Genomic DNA, 23,301 nt, shown 5'->3' with positions numbered 1-23,301 from the left:
AATGACAGTAGAATGGGACAGACATTATTACCCTCTATACATGTATGATCACACTACTGGAGTGGCTCTGCACCATGGACAGCCAGAGGAATAAGAAGGTGTGATCCGTTTGTGTACAATGTGTCAAAATGCATTCTACTGTCACTATAACTAATCACAACAAATTTGAAAAAATACAAGGGAAACAACTAGAATAGAAGAAGGGAATCATGGAGAGGGAGGGGAAGAAAGGGCAGGTACTGAGAAATAATATTGATCAAATTATACTGTTTTATTGTGTGCACATATAACAAATTCCACTGTTGTATATTTGTAATGACCAATTAAAAAAAAGACTTGAAGCATGTGCTGAGATGACTTTGCATAATGACCAGGAGAACTTGTCACACAGAAGCTAAACATCTGTCTAAATTCTTGCTCTGGTTATGGGAGTGGGGGGGACATGAGCCTGGCTGAGTGGTAAGAGTCAGTACTGGGAACCTGCAGGCCTCTTTAACAGTGGTGAGTGGGGTTCTTCAAACAATCCACTCCTGTGTTTAGCTTTTTTTCTGAATTCCTATTAACTTCTGATTCAATGTATTTTAAGCTTTTATTGTTACAGCAGGCACCTGCCCATGGTGCATTATGTAAAGGGAGACAGTACTGGCTCCATGTCAGTACAGTGACCACAGGGCTCACTTGGCTGTGGGTGAGGAATACAAGGGCAACAACACTTGTCACGGGAATTGTTTCTCCTTGTTATGTCCTATGCTTTGTCAAACATCGACACTAGGGTAGTAGTGGCATCAATGCTGATTTAAGAGGACACCCTCTGAAATGTCTTAAACAACACCTGAGTTCAGTAAAACTATTAGCAAGGAATCAATATCAGTGACTGATATTAAAACAGGAGCCACAGAGACACACTGGCATGAATACAGCATGAAATTTTATGCATTCAAAATATTGAGAGCGCAGATTTTTAGCTATCATGCCTATATATTAATTCAATAGACCTTATTGTTTAGAGCAATTTTAGGCTGGTAGAAAAATTGAGATGAAGGTGAAGAGGTTTGCCGTCTATCCTTACATACTCCTACCCTACTCCACAATGAAATTCCTAAACCAGGTGGTGCATTTGACACAAAGAGGAAGATATTTTCAAACAGGCAAAACAAGATATATGTATAATATGTGGTTGAAAACCACAATTATTATATTCAATTTTCTTTATAAGTTTCTTAACACTGTAAGAGGTAAATATCCTCAAAAATTCACAGACATCAGATGGTTTCAGAACTGGTACAATAATTGTCTCCAATCTCCAATTGTCTCCAATCAAATTGTCTCCAAAGCTGCACCATGCCCAGAGTTAGATATAAGGTTCTACTCAAGCTCACCATTCACATCCCTTTCTACACGGTACTAGAGAATTCCTGTAAGCTCTTCCGACTCCAACAATAGGCTTGGAGATATTGTAAGTCCTGTTCTAGAAATCCAGAGAAGTTAGCATAAAATTCAGGAGACTGATTTCAAATGCATTTTTGAAAATTGGTGTCGTCTATTTCAGCACGCCCTATCAGTGAGAGTCACTTACCCTCCACTAAGAGCCCTCAGGTATGGCTGTAGGACCTAGGAACTCACTGACCTTCCCTGCCTGAATCTACTACTTAGGAATTTTTCTGCTTTCGGTGTGGCTCTGGCATTTAACCAGGTGCAACAGGGAATCCTGTTTTCAGATGTGATCATTTACCCAGACTCCTGAAATAGATCTTCCCTCACAGATGCTGCTCTTTAGTCTGACACTGGAATACTCACCAGGTTCTTTCTCTTTGGCAGGATGGTGATCTCAGTGCAGAGGCCTCTGTGACCAGAACATGTATTGAAGAGAGGTGGCCACTCCTGAGATATGGGTCTCTGACTCTATGACTTCACCTCCCCTGGGACCTGCAATTATCACTGTGCCTATAGCAGCAATAAGTGTGCAGGCTTGGAGAGCTGAGGACACTGCTAAAAACCTTCTCCCAAGATGACACTTAGCAAAAACAATTATAAGTTTTTTGTTGTAATCTATTATGAGGATCCTGGAGTGTTGGGAGGTGCTTTTGCTTATCCATGATCCCTGGAGTCACACAGTCACATGCAGGGGAAGAGTAAATACTGTGGTCTGACATGTGAGGGACTGGCAGCTCACTGCATTCCCTATTTTTCGAATTTTGTTGCTTCCTTTTCCTCATTTACCTACTTGGAACCCCTATTTTACCTGTTAGTGGAGAAACGGAATGAGACTAAACACCTGGGAAGAATTTTAAAAGACACGAGTAAAACAATATGCTAACAATGCATTCTGAGCATTAATGCATTCTGAACGTCAATCCTGTGAAAAAAATACAATTCATCTTCACTCATTTGCATGACTCAATGACAGTTAATATCAAAAAATTTCAGGGAAAATATACTTTACCAATACTGATCCCATTAGTGACAGGAGAGATTTTACAAGAAATAGATAATTCTGTAAAGGGCCCCCTCAGAATTGACAGTAGCAGCCCCAGATGGTTTGAGAGTCCAGATCATTCCTTCTGATGTCACTAGATTCACCCCTGCTATGAACACTAACTACAGAGCATCACGTGGTGACCACAAAAGGCAGCCATTTCCAATATTTCCAATTCATCCAACCTTGAAGAAACACTGGTTACAGTGAAGAGTCCTAAAATCGCTATGAGCTTTCCCATTCAGGTCAAGACCTGTCACGACAGTGGAGTGCCTGGGCAGGGACCCTACATGGGTGTGAGGAGAAGGGGACGCAGGAACAGGACATGGGGAGAAGGTAGCACCGAGTTCCTGGGAAGCTGAGAAAAGAACAGGGAAGTGAAGGCGGAGAGGAAGAAAAAGGTGGTGACATGCAGAGGAGTCAGCACATGGCTGGACTTGAGCATGCAGGGGCAAAGTGTTAACGGATACTAAAAACACAGGGCCCATTGGTTGTGGAGACCTGGGATGATGTTTTCATAGGATGAAGGGCTCCTGGAGGTTGGCATGAAACAAAGTGATGATGGTCAGCAGCTTGCAAAATTCATAAAAGTTTTAAATCTTGAGTTGTTAATAGACAGGGTTGAGAGGGAGATGTAAATATGAGTGGGTTTGATGTCCTGGATTTAAGTAGAGGATATAACAGAGTGGCTGGAAAGGAGAAAGGATCAGGGAGAGGTAGTGGGTCTTGGAGAGAGACAAGTTAGACACAGAGCCATGAGGGAGTTGAGAGGGCAGTGTGTTGAGAAAGCTAAGGAGGCCAAGAGACCCCCAAATAGCAAGAGAAGCATCAGAGAGACCACCTTACAAGATGGGCTCTCTAGAGTTCAAGACTAAGTATGAGGGGACATTGTTCCATCCAAGTGGTGTAGACGGAGGTCATGCAAAGACACCAGTAAAACCAACAAATGCGTCTTGCCTTACACCACACACACATTACAGTCAGAGCTGCGCACCCTGGAGAAAACTGGAGGAGGATGGGGTTGGCAGTGATGTGCTTTGGTTTTAACTGTGAGTTGAGGATACCTCAAGATCTCTGACCTTATTTCCTGCTCCAGTGACAAATCTTCAAATATCTGTGTCTAAAGATGACTCTTAGAGCATTAACACTGCCACCCAACTCTGTGGTCAGCCATTGCGTCACTGCTTCCTTTCTGGGTTGTAGCGGGATCAGAGGTCACTCTCTGGCCCTGCCCTGCCATCTTCCTCCTTTGCCTCTGTTTCAATCTTATACTACTAATAACTCCCAGGATATTTCCATTTAACACATTTGGGTTTGGAAATCTGTTGTCTTGAGACAGTTTGAAGGCCCTGGCTAGAGGAAGGTCAACTGTCCTCGCAATCAGCTGATTGTGTCCTTATGCAATCAACTCTGGGCTCCCTCATACTTTGCTACTCAGCAGTGGGCCAAATTCCTTGAAGCCCAGGTCCAGATAGGGAGAGGCCCTGAATGTCAGGGCCCATGGAGTTGTTCAAATCAGTCACAGCACAGAGCAGCTGGGAGCCCTGGAAAACTCACCCTGATTACCCTCCTCAAGCCATCCCCACCTTGATGTCATCAGGCCTCTAGGAACAATTCCTCTGTGGTGACCCTGACACCTGCTCTCCATTGCAGTGTGAGTAGAGAGGATCTGCAGATCATCTAGGCAGGCGTCAGTGTGTGGTCTCTTCCCTTTATCTCTGAGTCAAATAAAACATAGGCACCTCCTCCCCTGTCCTTTAATCCCTGGTGAACATTATTTATCCAGCACTTTTTCCCATCTCTGTCCATCAGTGACTTCAGTCCATAGTCACAATCCCGTTTTGTCCTCTGTTCCGGTGACCATTGCCCTCCTTCTTACAACAGACTCAAATGTCTCATTCACTCAATTTTTTTAAATATATATTTTTAATTTGTTGTGCTTAATTGTATTTGACAGCAGAATGCATGTCAACTAATCATACAGAAATGGAACCAACATTTAAATTCTCTGGCTGTATATGGTGTAGAGACGCACCATCCGTGTGATCACCCATGTACCTAGGGTAATCATGTCCATCTCATTCCACCATCTTTATACCCTAAGTACCTAGGGTAATGATTTCCATCTCATTCCATCATCTTTATACCCTATTAACTCCTCCCCACCCTCCCCTTTGCCTAGTCCAAAGATCCTCCATTCTTCCCACATGTCCCCACCCCAATCATAGATCAGTATCCACTAACTGGAGAAAACATTCAGACTTTAGATTTGGGGGTTTGGATTACTTAGCATAATATTTTCCAACTCCATCCATTGACAGGGAATAGGCTGAAATGTTGGGGCTAGAAGTAGATATAGGGAAAGAGAAAAGACACAGGTGATGGTGTGTGCAGAAGAAGGTGTGGTGAGTGGTTCTTGTAATGCTGGGGGACACTATTGTTGAACATGAAAAAGACAAACTCCAAAATAGTATAGCCTGGGAAGAAGGTGTATAGAGGAAAGCAGCACTCTCATAACATTGATCCTTTCTCAATGCATTCTTCCCAGTGACACAACCATCCCTAGAAAGAAAGCCAAAGCATTGCTCCTTCTTCAAATATATTCTTTCCCAGTCATATTACAAGGGGACCCTGAAACGAAAGAGATAATCAAAGAATGCTGATCTCAGACCCCACACTCTTTTCTGTGTAAAACTTTTCAATTCTCAAAAAACTTATTTTCCAAAAGCCAAACTGACCACTGACCATAGACACCACCCATCTCACCCAATAAGACAAACCCCAAATACCTAAGTGCCCCAAATTGACACCTTATTAATTAAGTCACCCCTCAGTGTAACCTATGTAAGCACAGATTTTCCCTTGGGCTTCAGGATCATTTCCTCAAGAAAAAATGGTGCATCAGAGGGATTACTCCCTTCCTGAATAAAACTCCGTTTTTTAATAAAACGATGAGCTGATCCATGAAGTGTGTGTCCACCCTGGTCCTTTTGTGCTAACAAGGATAGACTAGAAGGACTGTATGGAAGTGAGGGATGAGAGGGGTTTGGTGGATATAAACGCAACAGAATTGGAGAGATGGACATGTAGCATGATGCACTGATGGACAATGACCCTCACAGCTCTGAGTTTTTTTCCAACTCTGAGCATGGCTCTGGTGCTCATGCTGCTCTCTGCATTTGTAGGGGACAGGATAGCATGACATAAGCAGGTCCAATTGCACCCAAATGAGGACCAAGCACAGGGGAGGAGAAGCAACAAATAGCAGATTGTCTGTCCAAGTACCAGATGATGGTTTAGGCCACTGGAATGTTCTGAGCCATGCTATGGTTGAAAGTGGACATTTTTAAATGATGCCATACTAGGTCAAATTGCCTCTATAGGCCATGCTGCAGGACTTTCTGGATGAGAAGTTCTGGTCCCTAATGACATATGATGAGCATTTTTTCTTATATTCTTTTGCCATCAAGTTAACTCCTTTGGGCAAATTTTTCCTTAGGACATTGGCCAATTATCATCTGGTTTGTTTTTATTCTTGTTGACTTTTAAGGTCTTTGTAATAAGTTTTGCATAAAAGCCCTTTATCAGATATATATTCTGAAAACATTTCTCCCAGCCTCTAGCTTTTTTCTTTTATGAACATGCTTTTGTGTTTGTACCTAAAAAATTCATTGCCAAGCCCAAAGTCGCCTGAATTTTCTTCTATGAGATCTTCTAGATTTTTGCAAGAATTTTATTTACATTAAAGTTTATGGACGCATTTGGAGTTAACATTTATGCGTGGTGTAAGTAATAATGGTCCAAGTGTCCATCAGGAAGAGAATGGAATAAGGTTTTGCATATGCATTCATACACTGGAATAACACTCCGCAATATGAAGAAATTAATGCTCATACATGAACTGAACTGATGAATCAAAAACATTTCACTGGGTATAGTAGCTGTGACAGACTTGAGTCATGACCCTAAAGAGGTGCACATCCTAATACCCAGAACCTGTGAACATATTACTGAACACAAAAGGGACTTCAAAGGGCCCATTATCCCTCAGATATCTAATTTTGACACTATAGGCTGCCCATCCATCAATGACCCCACACATGTTCCATCTATGACAGAGATTCTTCAAGGTGCAATTTCAGAGGCTCTCAGGTTGTTGACACAAATTCCCCATCAGCCCCCACACCCTCTTCTTTGATGTTCAAGATACAATCACTGGCCCATACGCTCAGGCCCTCATCTTGAGGTGGGAAGGTAAAATGGGGAGAGGAAATGGACCCTTAGTAAACGGAGACCTATGAAAATAAGTCATGTTGAGCTTGCTTCTTCAGGTGATGACAAACAACATTCAACATATGATTATCAAAGAGCAGACATCAACTTCAATATCATCCACCTGAGAGAGCTATAGAATGTGCCAGGATGTTAGGAACAGCTAGACTGTTTGACAAATGAACCTGCTAACCTTCATGTATAAGGTGGAGACCACACGATCTGATTGTCAGGAGACTCAATCTTCAAGGTAGTTAACCCTTACCAAATCAGTAAAATCTAACAATGGCTCCTATACTTAGGATCCCAGTCCATCTTAAATCATATGTAGAGAGCTCAAAGCTTGGTACCTCACTCATCTCTTCAGACAAGGGTTTCTCGGAATTTACTGAGTGTAAATTCTGTAGACGTCCTTCAATAAATCTATGTTTGCCTTGTTTTCCTGTAGTGTCCTTCAATTTTGTCAAAAAGGTTGAGAGACTAGATAACTTCCACTTGGTATCCCCATCTTAAGAATTCTCTGTACCCCTCTGGTGACAACCATGGATCTTCATACCTCCCTCCCAGCAGAGCTGGTGCCAAGGACCTCAAAAAAACAGCAGGCTTTCTAGGACCACCTCCCCAAGTTCTCCCTAGCAAAGCACCAATAACTGAAAGACCCTGCTGGTCATGTAGTGACCCCAAGAGACTTCGTGGGGAGTTAAGACCAACCTGTGGGTCAGCCATCATTCAAGGTTTGCTACAGGAAAGTTGGCATCTTCCATTGGGCACTTCAGCCCTGGAGCCTCCACCACCCCAGGTGTCATCAGTAACATTGATGAAAATCATCTCCCACCAGTAGCAAGCCCCCTGCTTCATACCAACAGCCTGGTGACCATCAGCCTTCCTCACATCCCTTCTTACAGAGGGGCAGAATCCTTATGAGAAGAGCTAGTGCCCCAACACCAGATTCTTAGCCTGGGCAGTGGGAGCATATCTAAGGGCAAGTCAGGGAAGGTTTTGACAACAGAGTTTTGAGATGAAACTCAAGTCCTGAGTTGAAACGGAGCTTGACCTACATTCCTCCATCAGGAAGAAAGGGGGATGAGCAAGCCTCACTGCAGTAGGCCTGTCAATTTTGCCTTTAGACATGGGCCAAGCGTTTACTGAGGAAGTTAGGGGCGGTTGAGGGGGCGGGTTACGAGGGATTGCACCAAAGGGGCCTAACCATTCAACCATTCCACAGGTCCTCCACCCCCTATTTTTGAGACAGATCTCACTAAATTCTTAAACCTTGATAAATTGCTGAGACAAAGCCACTAGGATTAGAGGCACGCACCTTTACACCCAGCCCCTTTCACTTGGCCAACAGGTGCCTTGAATTTTGACAGTTTAAAACAGGTGCCCAGCATTTTAATAGAGATTATTCAAAAGACCAACAGGTGTCTGATATATTTGAATGATATTTTCTTTTAAAGCACAACAGAAGCCTGATATTTTTGAAACAGTTTTAAAAGAAATTCAGAAATCCTGAAAAAAAAATCCACAGATTCTTAGACCGTTTCACTTACCCAAAGATGCCCAGGATAAACACGAAAATATGACACCGCAGTTTTGAGAAGAAACTCAAATTTCCTGCCTGTGGTAGCTGGTGAGATGGCCTTCGGCAGCTCCTAGGGGTGGGCTAGAGTCCTCCCATGTTACAGCGGATCGCCCCAGTTTCTACCTCTAGCACTCTCCTCTCACAAGAGGTGGTAAAGTAAGAATCGCGGCCTCAAGTTCACAGAGCAACACGAACCACAGCAGGAGACCGAAACGTGCTGCCGCTGGAGTGCGGGGCTAGGGGTTTATATAGCACTTGGGTGAACGCTATTGGTTCAAACTTATGCTAATCAGGGTTTGAAAATGGAAGAATGCTATTGGTTCCCAGTTATGCTAATTAGGTTTCGGAAAAGCACTGTTGCTATTGGTTAGCGCTGAATGCGACTGGGGTTTGTCTTTCTTTTATTTTCTCCTGGGTCTCCGGAAGCTGGTGGTTGAAGTCACGGAATTGCACATGTTCAGTGAGGCTTGGGGTCTGGCGCTGGCTGCTACACTAGGTGTCAGCTCTGGGCCATGGAGCCCTGGGGTGACAGGTCAGCAGCCATGGCTCCCTGGCCATGGACTCTCAACCCAGGCTCCTGATGGCTTGTGCTGCCAGGCACCCCACTTGGCCCTCCTCTCCGGCTCTGCCTGCCATGCTCTACTGCCACTTCTAGGCAGGGACCAGGGGAGTGGCTGCACATCCTGGCCACCGAGTCAGGCCAGTTTGTGTCATTCTGTATTGGCAATGTGCTTGCTGTGCCGCCCAAGCTGGCCTGCAGCCCTTGACTCCTGAGATCCTGGACTGCAGGTGGCACCGAGGCCAGGAACTTTTCTGCCTGAAGAAAGATGTAGCCAAAGATCGCAGGGTTTGGAGAAGCCAGGTGGTACAGAGGGCAGGAGTCAGAAAACAAGGTGGCACAAATGGGGCAGGGGGACCACACCCATAATTTCAGCGATTTGGGAGGCTGAGGCAGGAGGATCAGCAGTTCAAGGCCAGTCTCAGAAATTTAGGGAGAATCTGTCTCAAAATAAACAATATAGAGGGTCATTGTGTATGGCTGGTGGTGGGCTTCCCTGGGTTCAATCCCAGGTAAGGGAGGCAGGGAGTGCTTCTTAAAGAGGGAAAACACTGCAGCACAGAATAGGGAGGCAGAATTGTAGCGTTTCAACTTGAAGGTGGCCACCATATGCCCAGGTGTAGACATGGGGAATTTGAAGGATCCATAAACTTTGAGAAACGTCTGGACTGGAGAGATACTTGGAAAAATTTATTAAGTAAACAGAACAGGACAAGATCACCTTCAGAGAACATGAGGACTCAAAGAAGATGAAAACCCGGGGCCATTCTACACTTAGAGTTTGGAAAGTAGAAAAAGTCCCCTGGAGGAAACCAGGTCGCTCCTCCTGAAAGCAGGACAGGGGACACTGGTAACTGGAATAAGGAGTCCAGTGGCAAGTCAGGCTCTTCCATACTCAACCTATTGCTGGGACAGCTCCTCGGTGCTGACCCTGTTCCTAAAACTCGTCTTCTTCCTCCTGCCACCACCGGCAACCAGTTTTTTCAAAACGCTGCCTCACAGTGTCACTTCTGGGTGACACTCTGCCCACTGGCCTAGTTGTGACACCCTGGTCTACTCCCACAGAAAGAGGGCAGCAGTGGTCCTCAGGGAACATCACGATGGAGTGGAGGACCAAACTGCACTAAGAGGATCTGCTGCCCTCTTCATGCTGCTCCTGGACAGGTAGGGTCCACCTTCTTCAGGTTCCCTGAGCCCTCAACCTGCCACTAACAGCATTATCCCACAATTCTACACTGATGTTGCCTGGCTTTGATCAGTGTCTGAACAGTCTGCCTCTTCCTGAATCATGGTCATGGCAGCTTTACAGCAACTTGACTGGGAACAGGACAGAGGATTCTTCACCTGAGAAGAAAAGGGAAGCTAGAAAAATGTAGAACAGGAAACCTACAGTCTACAACACCACCATCAACTAGAACCATACAGTCTGCCACAGTCAGCCTGGCAATAAAGGTCTCACTACCTGGAAATGTCCCCACAGTCCCACTGCCAGCAGGACACAGAGAACTCCCAGCCTGACCTCTTGTGCACTCAGCCCACTGTACTAGGTTCTCATCTTTTTCTTTTTCTCTTATTTTCTGGTCCTGGGCAGGGAACCAGGGGTGCTCTACCTCTAAGCTTCAGCCCCATTCATTTTATTTATTTATTTTTCTTTGGAGACAGTCTCTCACTAAGTTGCTTGGGTTGGCCTCCAACCTGGAATCCTCCTTCCTTAGCCTCCTGAGTAGCTGGGATTTTAGGCCTGTGCCACCACACCTGGCTTCCCATGACTTCTAACTGCCCTAGGCACTGCTTTTCTTCGTGGCCTTCCTCCTCTCTTTGGCAGATTTCATCAGTAGAAAATTTCTTCCCCAGGCCTCTCCGCTCCCTGAACCACCTGGACACAATCAAAGGCAGCAGAGAATTGAAGTCTGTACTAGATGACAGCAGGAATGTCTACATGGAGTGTGTTCTCAGTACAAAAGGACCTTAAATTATTACATCAAGGGGATTTTAAAGGGTGAGAACAGATAATAAAATAGAAAGCAGAGGGTCTTGAGAACCTCCCAGTAAGGAGAGACTCAGGGCAAAGGTCAGATGAGCCACAGGCCCCCCAGGGCAGCAGGACCAATGGGGCAGACAGGCAGGGAGGGTTTAGTGCTTTCTCTTTGAGAAGGGCCTGCAGAGGACACTTAGGCCTCATGCAGCTGCCCACTGCCATTTCTCTCCCCCTGAACTATCCACCCCTCTAAGCCCCAGGCCCTGTGAGTCATGCTAACCCTGAGGAGTACAGAGGTACCCCGCACCTTCCCTCCTTCACCCTGTCACACTCAGTCACCCCCCACACTCTCTTCTCATGACAACACGTGTCTAAGTTTAGAATACTGTTTAAATGCTGTGCATGGGAAATATTGTCCTGCTGTCATGTGGTGGGGGAACAAGATAAAGGGCAGCCATGACAACTCATATTCAGGCAGTCACAGACTTAGAGATGTGCACAACATTATAGATGGCAGAAACCTCTGTGAAACACACATACAACAGGTGACTATGTGAGTGATAGAAAGGGAATGGAACTATGAGTGTGCTGGTGTCTGCATTTCGAGTGTGAGTGAAGGAGCAAGGCAATTGTGAGATCCTGGAAGGCCTGTGTGTGCCAGTGTTTGAGCATGTGAGAGTGCACACCTATGAGGCCACACATGAATTTTTGTGGGGGTGGTGTGTGTGTAAAGCATATCATGAAACATAGGACTCTACACCTGAACCTGCAAATAGAGTTTCTACTTAGTGAAACCCAACGCACTGTTCATAGGTTGAGGGGGAAATGAGTAATCAACTTAATACCAGCAGTGCCAATGACTGTAATTTCATTTCCTTGAGATGAAAGTAACAATAATCCTGCTTCACTCTTCCTGCTAAGGATTGCTTTAGCTATTCTGGGTCTCTTATTTTTCCACATGAATTTCATGATTGCTTTTTCTATGTCTAAGAGCAATGCCATTGAGATTTTGATCAGAATTGCATTAAATCTGTTCAGTGCCTTTGGTAGTATGGTCATTTTGATAATATTAATTCTGCCTATCCAAGAGCAAGGTAGATCTTTCCATCTTCTAAGGTCTTTTTTGATTTCTTTATTTAGAGTTCTGTAGTTTTCATGGAATGAAATTGGAAATCAATGACAAAATAAACAATAAAAATTACTTCAACATCTGGAGACTAAACAATATGCTCCTGAATGAACAATGGGTGGAAGAAGACATCAAGGAGAGGTTAAATAATTCTTAGAGGTGAATGAGAACATAGACACAGCACATTGAAATCTCTGGGCATTGTGAAGGCAGTTCCAAGAGGAAAGTTTATTGCATGGAGTTCATTTCTTAAAAGAAGAAAAAGTCAACAAATAAATGACCTCACATTACACCTCAAAGCCCTAGAAAAAGAAGAACAAATCAACAACAAAGCAGTAGGAGGCAAGATATCATTAAAATTAGAGCTGAAATCAATGAAATCGAAACAAGAGAAACAATTGAAAAAACTGACAAAACAATAAGTTGATTCTTTCAAAAATTAAACTGACAGACCCTCATTTATGCTAATGAAGAGAAAGGGAGAGAACTCAGATTACCAGCATGTGTGATGAAAAAGGTAATATCACAACAGACACTTCAGAAATACAAGGATAATTAGAAATTATTTTGAAAACTTATACAATACAATAGAAGATATTGAGGGCATGAACAAACTTCTTTAGTCCTATGACCTGCCCAGATTGAATCAGGAAGATACGCAGAATTTAAACAGACCAACATTAGGGTGAAAACATTTCACCAACATTAAGTGGTGAAACAGAAGATGCCTGGACTGGGACTGGGGCACAGCGGTAACACACTCGCCTGGCATGTGTGAGGCACTGGGTTCGATTCTCAGCACCTCATATAAATAAATAAAAAATAAAGGTCTATCTATCAACAACTAAAAAAATATATGAAAAAAAGAAATAGAAGTCGCCATCAGAAGCCTATCAACCAAGAAAAGCCCAGGATACCAGATGGATACACAGCCAAGTTCTACAAGACCTTTAAAGAAGAACTAATACCAATAATCTTCCATTTATTTCAGGAAAAAATAAAAAAAAGAGACAGCACCTCCAAACACATTCTATGTGGGCAATATCACCCTGATTCCAAAGCCAAGCAAAGACACATCAAGAAAAGAAAACTTTAGACCAATATCTCTAATAAACGTAGATGCAAAAATTCTCAAAAAAAATTCTGGAAAATCGAATACAAAAACATATCAAAAAGTTCGTGCACCATGACCAAGTGGGATTCATCTCAGGGATGCAAGGTTGGTTCAACATAAAGAAATCAATAAATTTAATTCATTATATCAATAGACTCAAAGATAAGACATAAGATCACCTCAATAGATGCACAAAAAGCATTTGACAAAATCAACACCCCTTCATGTTCAAAACACTAGAAAAACTAGGGATAAGAGGAATTTAACCCAACATCATAAAGGCTATCTACACTAAGCCCCAGGCCAACATCATTTTACATGGAGAAAAATTGAAGGCATTCCCTCTAAAAACTGGAACAAGACAGTGATGTCATCTTTCACCATTTTTAGTTAACATAGTTCTTGAAACACTGGACAGAGCAATTATACTACCATGAAAATGTACCCATATTTTCACTGCCAACAGGACACCAGAGAAGTTCTGCCCTGAACTCTTATGTTCTCTCATCCTGCTTTACTAAGTTCTCTCTAATACCCCTTTTTAAAATTTAACTTTCTGGTCCTGGGGAAGGAACAACCACTAAAATATATCCCCAGCCCTTTTTATTTTTTATTTTGAGACAGACTCTCACTAAGTTGCCCAGGTTGGCCTCCAATTTGGGATCCTCCTTCCTCAGCCTCCTCAGTAGCTGGAACTACAAGCCTAAGACAACAAACCTGGCCTCACCTAACTTCTAACTGCCCTTGGCTCTTCTTTTTCTTGTAACTTTTCTTCTCTTTTCAGAATATTTCATCAGTATAAAATTCCTTCTCCAGGCCATCCTCTCCCTGAACACCATGGGCAAAATCAAAACACCAGAGAACTGAATCTGCAATAGAAGATTTCAGGGGACATCAGATTGGAGTTGGCTCTGGGAACAAAACAATATTCACTTACTGAAGTTAAGAAGACTTTAAAGGGTGAGCACAGATAAGAAGATGTAAAAAACAGGGTATTGAGGAACTTCCATGAGGAGAGGCTCAGGGCCAAGGCAAACTGAGTGACAGGCCTCCTCGGGCAGCAGCCCCATGGGGTGGGAGGTGCAGCAGTCAGAGTTCAAGGAGGATTCCAAGTTCACCCTTTGCAGAAGAGCCTGAAGCTGCAAATTCATAGCACTGGAACTGGCGAGCATAAAGAAGGGAATATCTGGGACTTGTAGGAAGAAAATTATGCCAACAAACTTCAAGATGTAGGCTAATAAGGAAAAAATCAGATCCCAAAGGAGATAAAGAATATATTTTTCTATAAATCCCTCCAAAGAGGAAGGTCTGCACCGAGAGGCAGATGTGGGAGGCGCTGCTCACCCCACCTTCCCCAGCTGCTCTCCCTCTCACCAGGACTGTTCACACCACGGGTTTCATCTCCCACTGTCCATGGTTCTCCTCCTGGAAACTTGGAGCGGGCATCTGGCTTGCTGGCTTGACACCCTGTTCATGGGAAATGACAGACTCTTGGGCTCATTCTATTGGGCTGTGATCTGTCAACAGAACAGAGTGTTCTACTTCAGCAACTCTGTGGTTGACATCTGCAAAGCAAAGGCTTTTCTCTCACAAGGGACACATTATAACTGGCACAATGGCACATGCCTGGCATGGTGGTGCACGCCTGCAATCCAGCTACTCAGAGACTGGGGCAGGAGGATCCCAAGGTCAAAGCCAGCCTCAGCACCTAAGGTAAACTTAGTGAGATCCTGTCTCAAACAAAAAGCTTGGAAGATTTAGGTCAAAGGTAAATCACCCCTGGGTTAAATCACCAGTACCAAGACTCTCTTTCCTATGGGCAGCACTATTTTCTTCCCAGATGTAACCATTTTGGGGATTAAAGTGAACCCTCTTTTTATTCTGATTTGCTCCATGGGCTTCACGTGGAGAGGATCCATGAGTGGGTGCAGGCCCAGTGGAAACAGGGCACTAATGGAAGGAGGAATGGATTACTGACCTCTGACCTGCCCAGTGGCCCCCTCCTCCTGACCTCAATGCTGTCCCTCCTGAAGTGCACCCCTTAGGTTCTGTCCATCCTGTAGACCCAGTGAGACCACCTTCCAGAGCCTGCACTTGCAACAGCCCCGCCCACCTCCACCTGATGCTTCAAGGCCTCCAACCAGCTCTGTGGCACCCTTTGGTTCCCTCCCTTTGCCACTCCTGTGCCCACGCACTTCAGGCATCCCTGGTGGGCACTCCTTGCCTTCCATCACCTCCTCCTCTTCCTTCCCTGTGGATCCATATCCACTATCATTCCAGTGTCCTCAACCCAATTCCTGGTCCTCAGAGGTCCTCTTCAATGCCTAAGCCCTCAAATGCTGTCACTTTCCCCACTCAACACCCATCTCTTTCCTCTGGGTCACTGATTCTTTGACCCTATCTCTGTCCCTCTCTGGCCCTTACAAATGCTGGATATACTCATATAATCACACTGCTGCCTGGGTTTTGTCAGTTAGGTACAAAATGTAGATTTCCAGGGGAAAATGCTCACTTTGCTGTAAGGGAGACTTTAGCAGAGACCAGGAGGTGGTCTGAAGTGGAAAAGTAGCTTACCTAGGTGAGGTCAGTCCTTTTCCTTCAGCTACTGGGCAGCGGTCTCCAGGCATTGAAATGTGATGCCTGAAGGAAGTGGATTTATTTGCCTGGGGCCTGGCCACAGAGGCTCTAATGATGTGAACTGTACTGGTTTGTGGTCCTTCAGTAAAGGTCAGCCCCACAAGAGCTGAGGCTAAACTCAGCTATGGGGACAGGCTCCAAGAGCAGCTCTGGGCACCAAGGCCCAGGTGAACTTGGGTATCCAGAAGTGTCTCAATAGTGGGGAAGCAGTGCCACTGTGACCCGACAGGGAGGATGATAGGAACTCCACCCTGGGCACCTCTCCTGGACTCTCCCCATCAGCGTCTTCCCTTGGCTGACTGTAACTTGCAACCCTTCCCTGTAGTGAACCATAACCAGGAGCCTAACAGATTTCTGTGTTTCATGAATTCCCAGAGTTACTAATGGTTAGAATGGATAGTGAGCCTGTGTGGCCTGTGCCCCTCAAACCTATTAGTGGACAATGATAGAGGATAGAGGTCATCCCTGTAGAAGCAAAGGACTGAGCTTGGACCAATGCATTTTATATTTATTCATTATTTACATAGCCTATGTGTTCTTATTTCCTTAGCAATCACAAGTGCAGATAATTTGCATAACCATTCATTGCTGTTGGCTTGAGAAGGCAGCATTTGCTAAAATGATGCTTCTTGCTGAGCACTTGAATCCCATAGTCAAACCCTCACCCACAACCCTGTCATCCTTCATTATGAGAAAGGGAAAAGGACTCATCTGGGAATCCTCAGAATCCAACCTGTGCACCTGCAGACCCAGTGGATCCTGCACACTTAAAGTGGCTGAACAGAGATGTGCTTGGCACAGAGGCCAATCTGCCCCTAAGGGCTACCATCCAGGGACACTGACTGGGCTCATAGTGACTTCTTAGGTTTTGGTTCCACACTTATCACTTCTTCTGGATGTCAGACCCCAGAGCTGCCTGATAATGCTGCTTGGAATCAACAGGCCAGCCTGCTCTGGTTTCCTGCTTTTAGAGGAGAGGGATGATTAGAGATTCCTCCTGCCATCCTGATCCTCTAAGGAAAATGAATCTCCTTGTGCTTCTTTAAAATCTTATTTTATTTTATTCATTCTTCTTAATATACATGACAGTAAAGTGTATTTTGCCATATTATACATACACAGATTATAACTTATTCTAATCAGAATCCTGTTCTTGCTGTTGTACATGATTTAGAATTTCACAGGTTGAGTTCATATATAAACATAAGAAAGTTATCTTCTATTCATCTACTCTTCTATTTTCACCCCTCCCTTCCCTTTATTCCCCTTTGTATAATCCATTAAAATTCTAATCTTCCCTCCCTTCTCCCATGATGTGTCAGTATCCATAAATCAGAATATTCAGCCTGTGGTTTTCAGGAAATTGCTTATTTTACTTACCAAGTTAGTGTCCAGGTCCATCCACTATTAGCAAATGCTGACATTTCATTCTTCTTTATGGTTAGGTAATGTTCCATTGTGTATACATACCACATTTTCTTCATCCATTTATCTGTTGAAGGGCACTTTGTATGCAAAATAAATAAATAAATAAATAGTGAAGACATTCCCACCCAGACTGACAATTTACAGACATTTTAAGGGGGAAAATACTGGGGAAAAAATCAGAAATATGGGCTTCTCCCCTGAAAGGCTGAGCAAAGGGCTTCAGTACCCTTCAGTGCTAGAACAGCAGGGAGACGAGTGACTCCAGCTCAGCCGAGGTATCAAGGAGACTGGGGACTCAAGGCCCAGCTACCCAGGGATAGGGATTTCCTGATGTCCCTCTCTTCCTGATAGCTGATCCAGATCTCTTGTATCCTCTCTACACCATGCAAACTATGACAAGCCCTGGCTCCTGCACCATGTAATCACCTGCAGGCTAGTTCTCACTGGCCCTTGGGACAGCAGCCTGCTTGTCAGGGATGCATGCGGCCATATAGTTCTCATAGTAGTGCCTGTTCATCTGTCTTGTCTCTCTAGTGGGTACAGAATCTGAGTCCAGGATGTTCTTGTGAATTTTCAATCAGTTCATTGACAATAGAAGAAGGACAGCCACTCTCACCAGGACACACTTTATCACAGCCTAGGGCTCCAGATTACCCTCGCCAGGGTAACTGTGTCCAGCTGCAGGGAGCAGCCCTCCAGGAACTCCTTGTATTCCACCCTCTCCTGCAGATATGAGGGTTGGAGTTAACCCTGTGGGTTGCCCACATGTGTGCTGGATGGCTTTCTTCTGCTGTGCCAGCTGCTATCGATGCTCAGAAGATGTGTCCCCAGCTCTGCCATATGTGTCCTCTGCTGCTGTTCCATGGAGCACAGGTGCTTCATGCAGTCATGGTTTAGCAGCTCATCTGTGGGCATCTCCAGGCTGCACTGGCTCCTTAAGACTCAATAAAATATAGTGGAGAAGGTCTTGGTGCACATCCCCTGGGAGCAGGATACTGCACACTCCATACCTCATTACTGAAACCTAGATCCTTCCCAGTGCCGGAGGTAGGTGCCCTGTTCCCAAGCCTCCACCTTCTCCATATGCCCCTCAGCATATGCTTCAAGTGACCCATCCTGTTGGCTACTTTCTCAGTCTTCTTTCCTGTGACAAAATCCATTGCCAAGAAATGGATGTGATGCCACCATCAGATATCACAAACAGGAGCACTTACCTTGGGTGAGGTCTACACTCTTCATACCCCAGCCTGCCTGGAGCTGAGGCCACAGAACCACAGGATAGGCCCAGTTCCAAGTCCCACATTATTCCCAGAAGAAAAGGGAATGGGAACAGATAGGACAGAAGCCAGAATTAGCAATATTTGGGGTCAGGAACTCTGGGAACTCAGAAGTCCAGTGAGACACACAAACCCTCTGTGAATCACTCAGAGGTCCCACATCAATATTTCCTGAACCTTCCATAGGAGACACCATCAGCCTTCAGGGATCATGGAAAAGCAACAGCCTCTCCCAAAGTCCTTGACACTTATTTTGAAGTTACTAACAAGGAACTTATAATTGCCTTAGTAATTGTCAAGTATGGAGAACCTTTTTTTAGCCTTGTCCTGGGTTCCCCAGACCTGCACTGTCATTGCCTCTACAGGTGAGGTGATAATTGCAGCCCGGAGGGGAAGTGAGGTCACAGGAGTGAAAAACCTTTATCTCAGGGTGCAACTGCCTCCTCCCTGTGCTGCTGTCAGGACCTCACACTGAGCTCAACTCCTTGTTCACAAGAAGCAAGGTGAGTATTTTGTATTTCAGCATCAACAGTCAGAAAAAGAAGTCTTAGGACATGGCCAAGTCTACAGAGGGGTTTGGGGGGTAGAAACTGATTCAGTGAAAAGATGAACAAGAAAAAGAATTAATTCCTTCACTATGAGCTCAGTAGTATAAGGAGAAGTGTCCCTGACCTGATGCCAAGTCTTCCTGGCTCTTAATGTTATTTAATAAAATACCCCCTGAGGAGGTTTACAGGTGAATAATACCATTGTTAGTGAATGTTTATTTGAAAAAGAGCATAAGGACTGAAGTTAGTCACTAATCTGTTCTTCTCATTACTGTATAAAATCATAGAGCATATTTTGAAGTGCTCTAATGGCTGTTTGTAATGTCTTCCTGCCCATAGTAAAGATGACAATGGAACTGTAAGGATCACCTCATCCTGTGCAGAGAACACCTGGGACTGTTTCAGAAATAAAAGTGTTGTGTTTTTTTCTAACACTACATTACCATCCACCTAGTGCAGACAGGAATCATACCTCCCTGAACCCCATGCTGTGATGGCTGAGGCGAGACTTCTCTCCCTGATGCACACACAAGAGAAGGCTCATTGTAAGGAGAGGAACTGCACAGTGGTTGATGGAAAAAAATCATCTGTGGTATTTCCCTGGTTTAATAATATTTCATCATTAATCACAAATTCATGGCAGTTTCTTCTGTTTTTTACTTCATTCAGCAAAATATTCACAAGCTCCAACTTCTACTGACATATCTCTTGTACTGAAATGTCCTCGGCAAATTCTGCTTCATCATTGACAGTTGCAGTAATGTAGCTGTCGGTGCCCAGGAGCTCTTAGCCTGATATCAGTGAGGACTCAATTTCTATCCTAAGTTATTTATCAGAGATTAGTGTTTCATGTTCCATTATTCAGGACCAAATAATAATTTTGAATATTTCCTTTAGAAATTCTACTATACTTTTATTTCTTCAGTGACAACAAATGCATATTTCTGCTCTGGAATTGAACCTTTGTTTAAAATGGATATTCTTCCATTTATTTTTTTAAATTTAAAAAGTACATAATTTTGTAACTTGTATACTGATTCCTCAAAAACAGTTTTTGCTCATTTAATTTTAAAATTATTTTTAGAGCATTAAAAAATACTTAGACATACAATACTAGGCTCATTGGACCCTTTGCTCCACTCCAGTACCCACTACTTTCCTTTCAGTCACCTCATCGCCCCCATTCCCCCTGTTTCCTGTGGTACTGAACATTGGAAGTCAGTCTTGAATTTACCAACAAGGACACCGGCAAATCTCAAGGACTGCATGATCATTTGTCTTATTGGAATTGCTGACCATAGAGGTCAGGATCATATATCTCATCCAGTAAGTGGACCCCCCATCAGTTGGCCAAATGTTTGCACCAATTTTAACACCAGTTCATGAGATTCCTGGCCTATCTTCATCCTTCCAATTGTGGTATTTCCTACCATTTTATTTTAGATTCTGGTTGGTGTGCACTTGTACTGAGGAGCTGTTTAAATAACAACGTGAAACTCCCTCCTCCATATTTATTATTTATTTATTCAATGATGATTTTGCTTTGAAATACCTTTTGAAAATGTTCACCTATCTTTTCTTCTATTATACATTCTGTAAGATGTATCAGTACTGTATACACCAAACTCACCCAGTGTGTGGCACTTGATGATCAGTAGCCCTCAATTTAATATATCCTAACATGTCATTTCAACCATATGCTTCATGTGTTTGTGCTGCTTAATATTTATTTTTCTAACTAAGAACACAGAAATATTCTTTTTGTTATTATCAATGTCCTGATGCTCACTTTTAAAGTTTAGGTCAGAAATGCTCTGAGATCTGTTTTTGTGTATGGTATGAGTGGCAATTGAAGTTCTTTTTCCAATGTGACTAGCAAATATCAGTTCGTTCGGAAACTTTAAGTTTTAAATTATTTCTATGAATTGTTCTAACTTTTTATTGCCTCTCCCAGGTTAGCATAATCTGATAGTCAAGGCTCATTTTTTCTACACAGCATACTGTTAAATCTCCCCATCAACCTGTGCATCTTGAGGGCTTTGCAATCCCACAGGTGCATGCAATGAAAGTTACCCTTGGCATCAAACATGATTTGAACATGGAGATCTCACCATGTTGCTCAGACTGGCTTTAAACTTCTGGGATCAAGTGAGTCTCCTGCCTCATCCCCACAGCTAGCAAGCAGATACAGGTGCTTCCCACTGTGCTTGGGCACAACTATTTTCAAAGAGTCTTTTTGCTCAGAGAAAGGACTATTGCCATAATGTAAAGGACATTGTGCTGAATGACAAAATGGTCTCCAGGAATGTGACAATAGGTATGATGTTCTTATCACAGACTGCTGTTGGAATTCTGGGAAATTTCTCTCTGCTTTATGATTATTTAGTCCATTCCTGGAATGACTGTACCTTAAGGTCCACAGATATGATTCTCAAGCACCTGATGATAGCCAACTCCTTGGTCATTCTGTCTAAAGGAATTCCCCAGACAATCACAGCTTTTGGGTTGAAATATTTTCTCAGTGATTTTGGTTGCAAACTTATTTTGTATATTCAGCGAGTGGGCAGGAGTGTGTCCATTTTCATTACCTGCCTCTTGAGCGTCTTCCAGAACATCACCATCAGCCCCATGAACTCCTGTTGGAAGGATCTCAAAGGAAAAACTCCAAAGTACATTGGCTTCTCAATTTCCCTCTGCTGGATCCTTTACTTGGTGGTGAATTCCATTTTTCCTCTCTATATGCTTACCAAATGGAGTAGGAAAAACACAACAGAGAAAAGAGATCATGGATACTGTTCTGTAGGTCGTGACAAAATAACAGAATCAATATATGCAGCCTTATTTATATTTCCTGAGGTTGTCTTTTCCGTGCTCATGATCTGGTCCAGTGGCTCCATGGTTCTCCTTCTGTACAGGCACAAGCAGAGGGTTCAGCACATCCACACCATCAAAGTTTCCCCCAGAACCTCCCCTGAGTCCAGAGCCACCCAGAGAATCCTTGTCCTGGTGGGCACCTTTGTGACTTTCCACACCCTCTCCTCCCTATTAAGTGTTCATATTGCTCTATTTTCCAGCCCCAAAGGGTGGTTGGTGAACACCAATGAGCTAATATCAGTGTGTTTTCCCATGGTCAGCCCCTTTATTCTCATGAGCCGTGAGTCCACTGCCTGCACTCTATCCAGGCTCTGCTTTATCTGTATAAAAACCACAAAATCTTGTTGGGTGCTATGGAAAACATCTATTATCCCAGGAACCTGGAAGACTGAGACAAGTTGAAGGCCAGGCTCAACTATTTAGCAACACCCTATCTCAAAAATAAGGCTGAAGATGAAGCTCAGTAGCAAAGCATCCATGGGCTTAATCTGCAGTATTAAAATATAGGTAAAATGTAGCCTAATCTTACTATCAGTATATATAGATTGCATGTTTTTATGTTGTTTCATCATTTTTCACACTCAGTGCACCAATATAAAAATGGATGGGAAAGTCACATGACTTTCTGACCCTAAAAGGCAGTGTGGCCTTCAGCTGGTAGCGGCACCCATGCGGCCACAGTGGAGGGGAGCACAGCTGGTGGTTCTCACCCTATGCAGAGCATCCTACAGGCAGCAATCCTAGTTCATGTTCTTGAGGGAAATGGCATGGAGTCATTCCCAGTCCTTCCTGTGCAGCGTCCACCTGGGCCACTCCACACACCCAGACTGCACTTGGCAGGAGAGGGGAAGGCTGGTGGGAGCACAGTGCTCCTGCTGCCTGCTGTGCCACAAGAAGGAAGCCCTGCATTCTCACCTAGGAATTGCACCTCTCCTGCTGGGACGTGTGCAAGAGTTGTAGCATAATTTCACATTCAAATTTGGTGAAAAATGGAAAGATAGTTGATCACATCTCTATTTCACTCTTATGAAGTAGCAGTTATCACAGCTCAATGGTAATAAATTTGTGTATTTAGGCTAGATTGTATTCTTGTTGGTGCAGGCAGGGTCCTGAGAAGTGCAGGAGCAGGTCCCACTGAAAAACCAGCCTGTGCCTCAGAGCAAAGCCTGTCCAAGGAAGGGAGCGTGACCCTTGTCCTTGGAAAGACCCACAGAGCACTCCTAGGCACATACCCACCCTTCTGAGTCATTTATCTACAAATAACAGTAGAGATCTGCAGAACCAGGTGTCCCTGACTCTATCAGGCTAGGTGAGGACCCATAGCAACCCCCCAGCAACCACCAATTATCATGAGACAGGGAGAATACGTGGGATGTCAGATGACCCTCCCAGTAGTTTATGGTGATTGATAACATGTTGGGAAACCA

At 44.0% G+C, this 23,301-nt stretch overlaps 2 protein-coding genes across 2 annotated transcripts in view; one reads left to right on the top strand and one right to left on the bottom strand.

Moving 5' to 3' along the window:
* The window catches only part of LOC125612785 (vomeronasal type-1 receptor 4-like), a 20,672-nt gene extending 2,194 nt beyond the window's left edge, over positions 1 to 18,478 (bottom strand). Inside the window, exons 1-3 of the mRNA XM_048791493.1 lie at positions 18,390 to 18,478; positions 10,645 to 10,765; positions 10,124 to 10,233 (exon numbers count right to left, since the gene is read on the bottom strand). Of these exons, the coding sequence (XP_048647450.1) occupies positions 10,124 to 10,233; positions 10,645 to 10,765; positions 18,390 to 18,478 (320 nt within the window). The remainder of the gene's footprint in view (positions 1 to 10,123; positions 10,234 to 10,644; positions 10,766 to 18,389) is intronic.
* A 2,784-nt stretch (positions 18,479 to 21,262) lies between these two features.
* LOC107158882 (vomeronasal type-1 receptor 4-like) lies at positions 21,263 to 22,276 on the top strand. Its single transcript, XM_015505365.2, has one exon. It carries the CDS (start codon positions 21,293 to 21,295, stop codon positions 22,274 to 22,276), a length of 984 nt encoding a protein of 327 aa, XP_015360851.1. The 5' UTR covers positions 21,263 to 21,292.
* Positions 22,277 to 23,301: the final 1,025 nt, after the last annotated feature.

This window comes from Marmota marmota, unplaced genomic scaffold, assembly GCF_001458135.2.
Source record: "Marmota marmota marmota unplaced genomic scaffold, marMar, whole genome shotgun sequence".
NCBI classification, from domain to species: Eukaryota; Metazoa; Chordata; class Mammalia; order Rodentia; family Sciuridae; genus Marmota; species Marmota marmota.
Note: the sequence above shows the minus strand (reverse complement) of the source record. Positions and strands in the feature narration are given on the sequence as shown.

Coding starts and splice junctions, on each gene's coding strand:
- LOC107158882 (XM_015505365.2), top strand. CDS start 21,293: ATGGTCTCCAGGAATGTGACAATAGGTATGATGTTCTTATCACAGACT.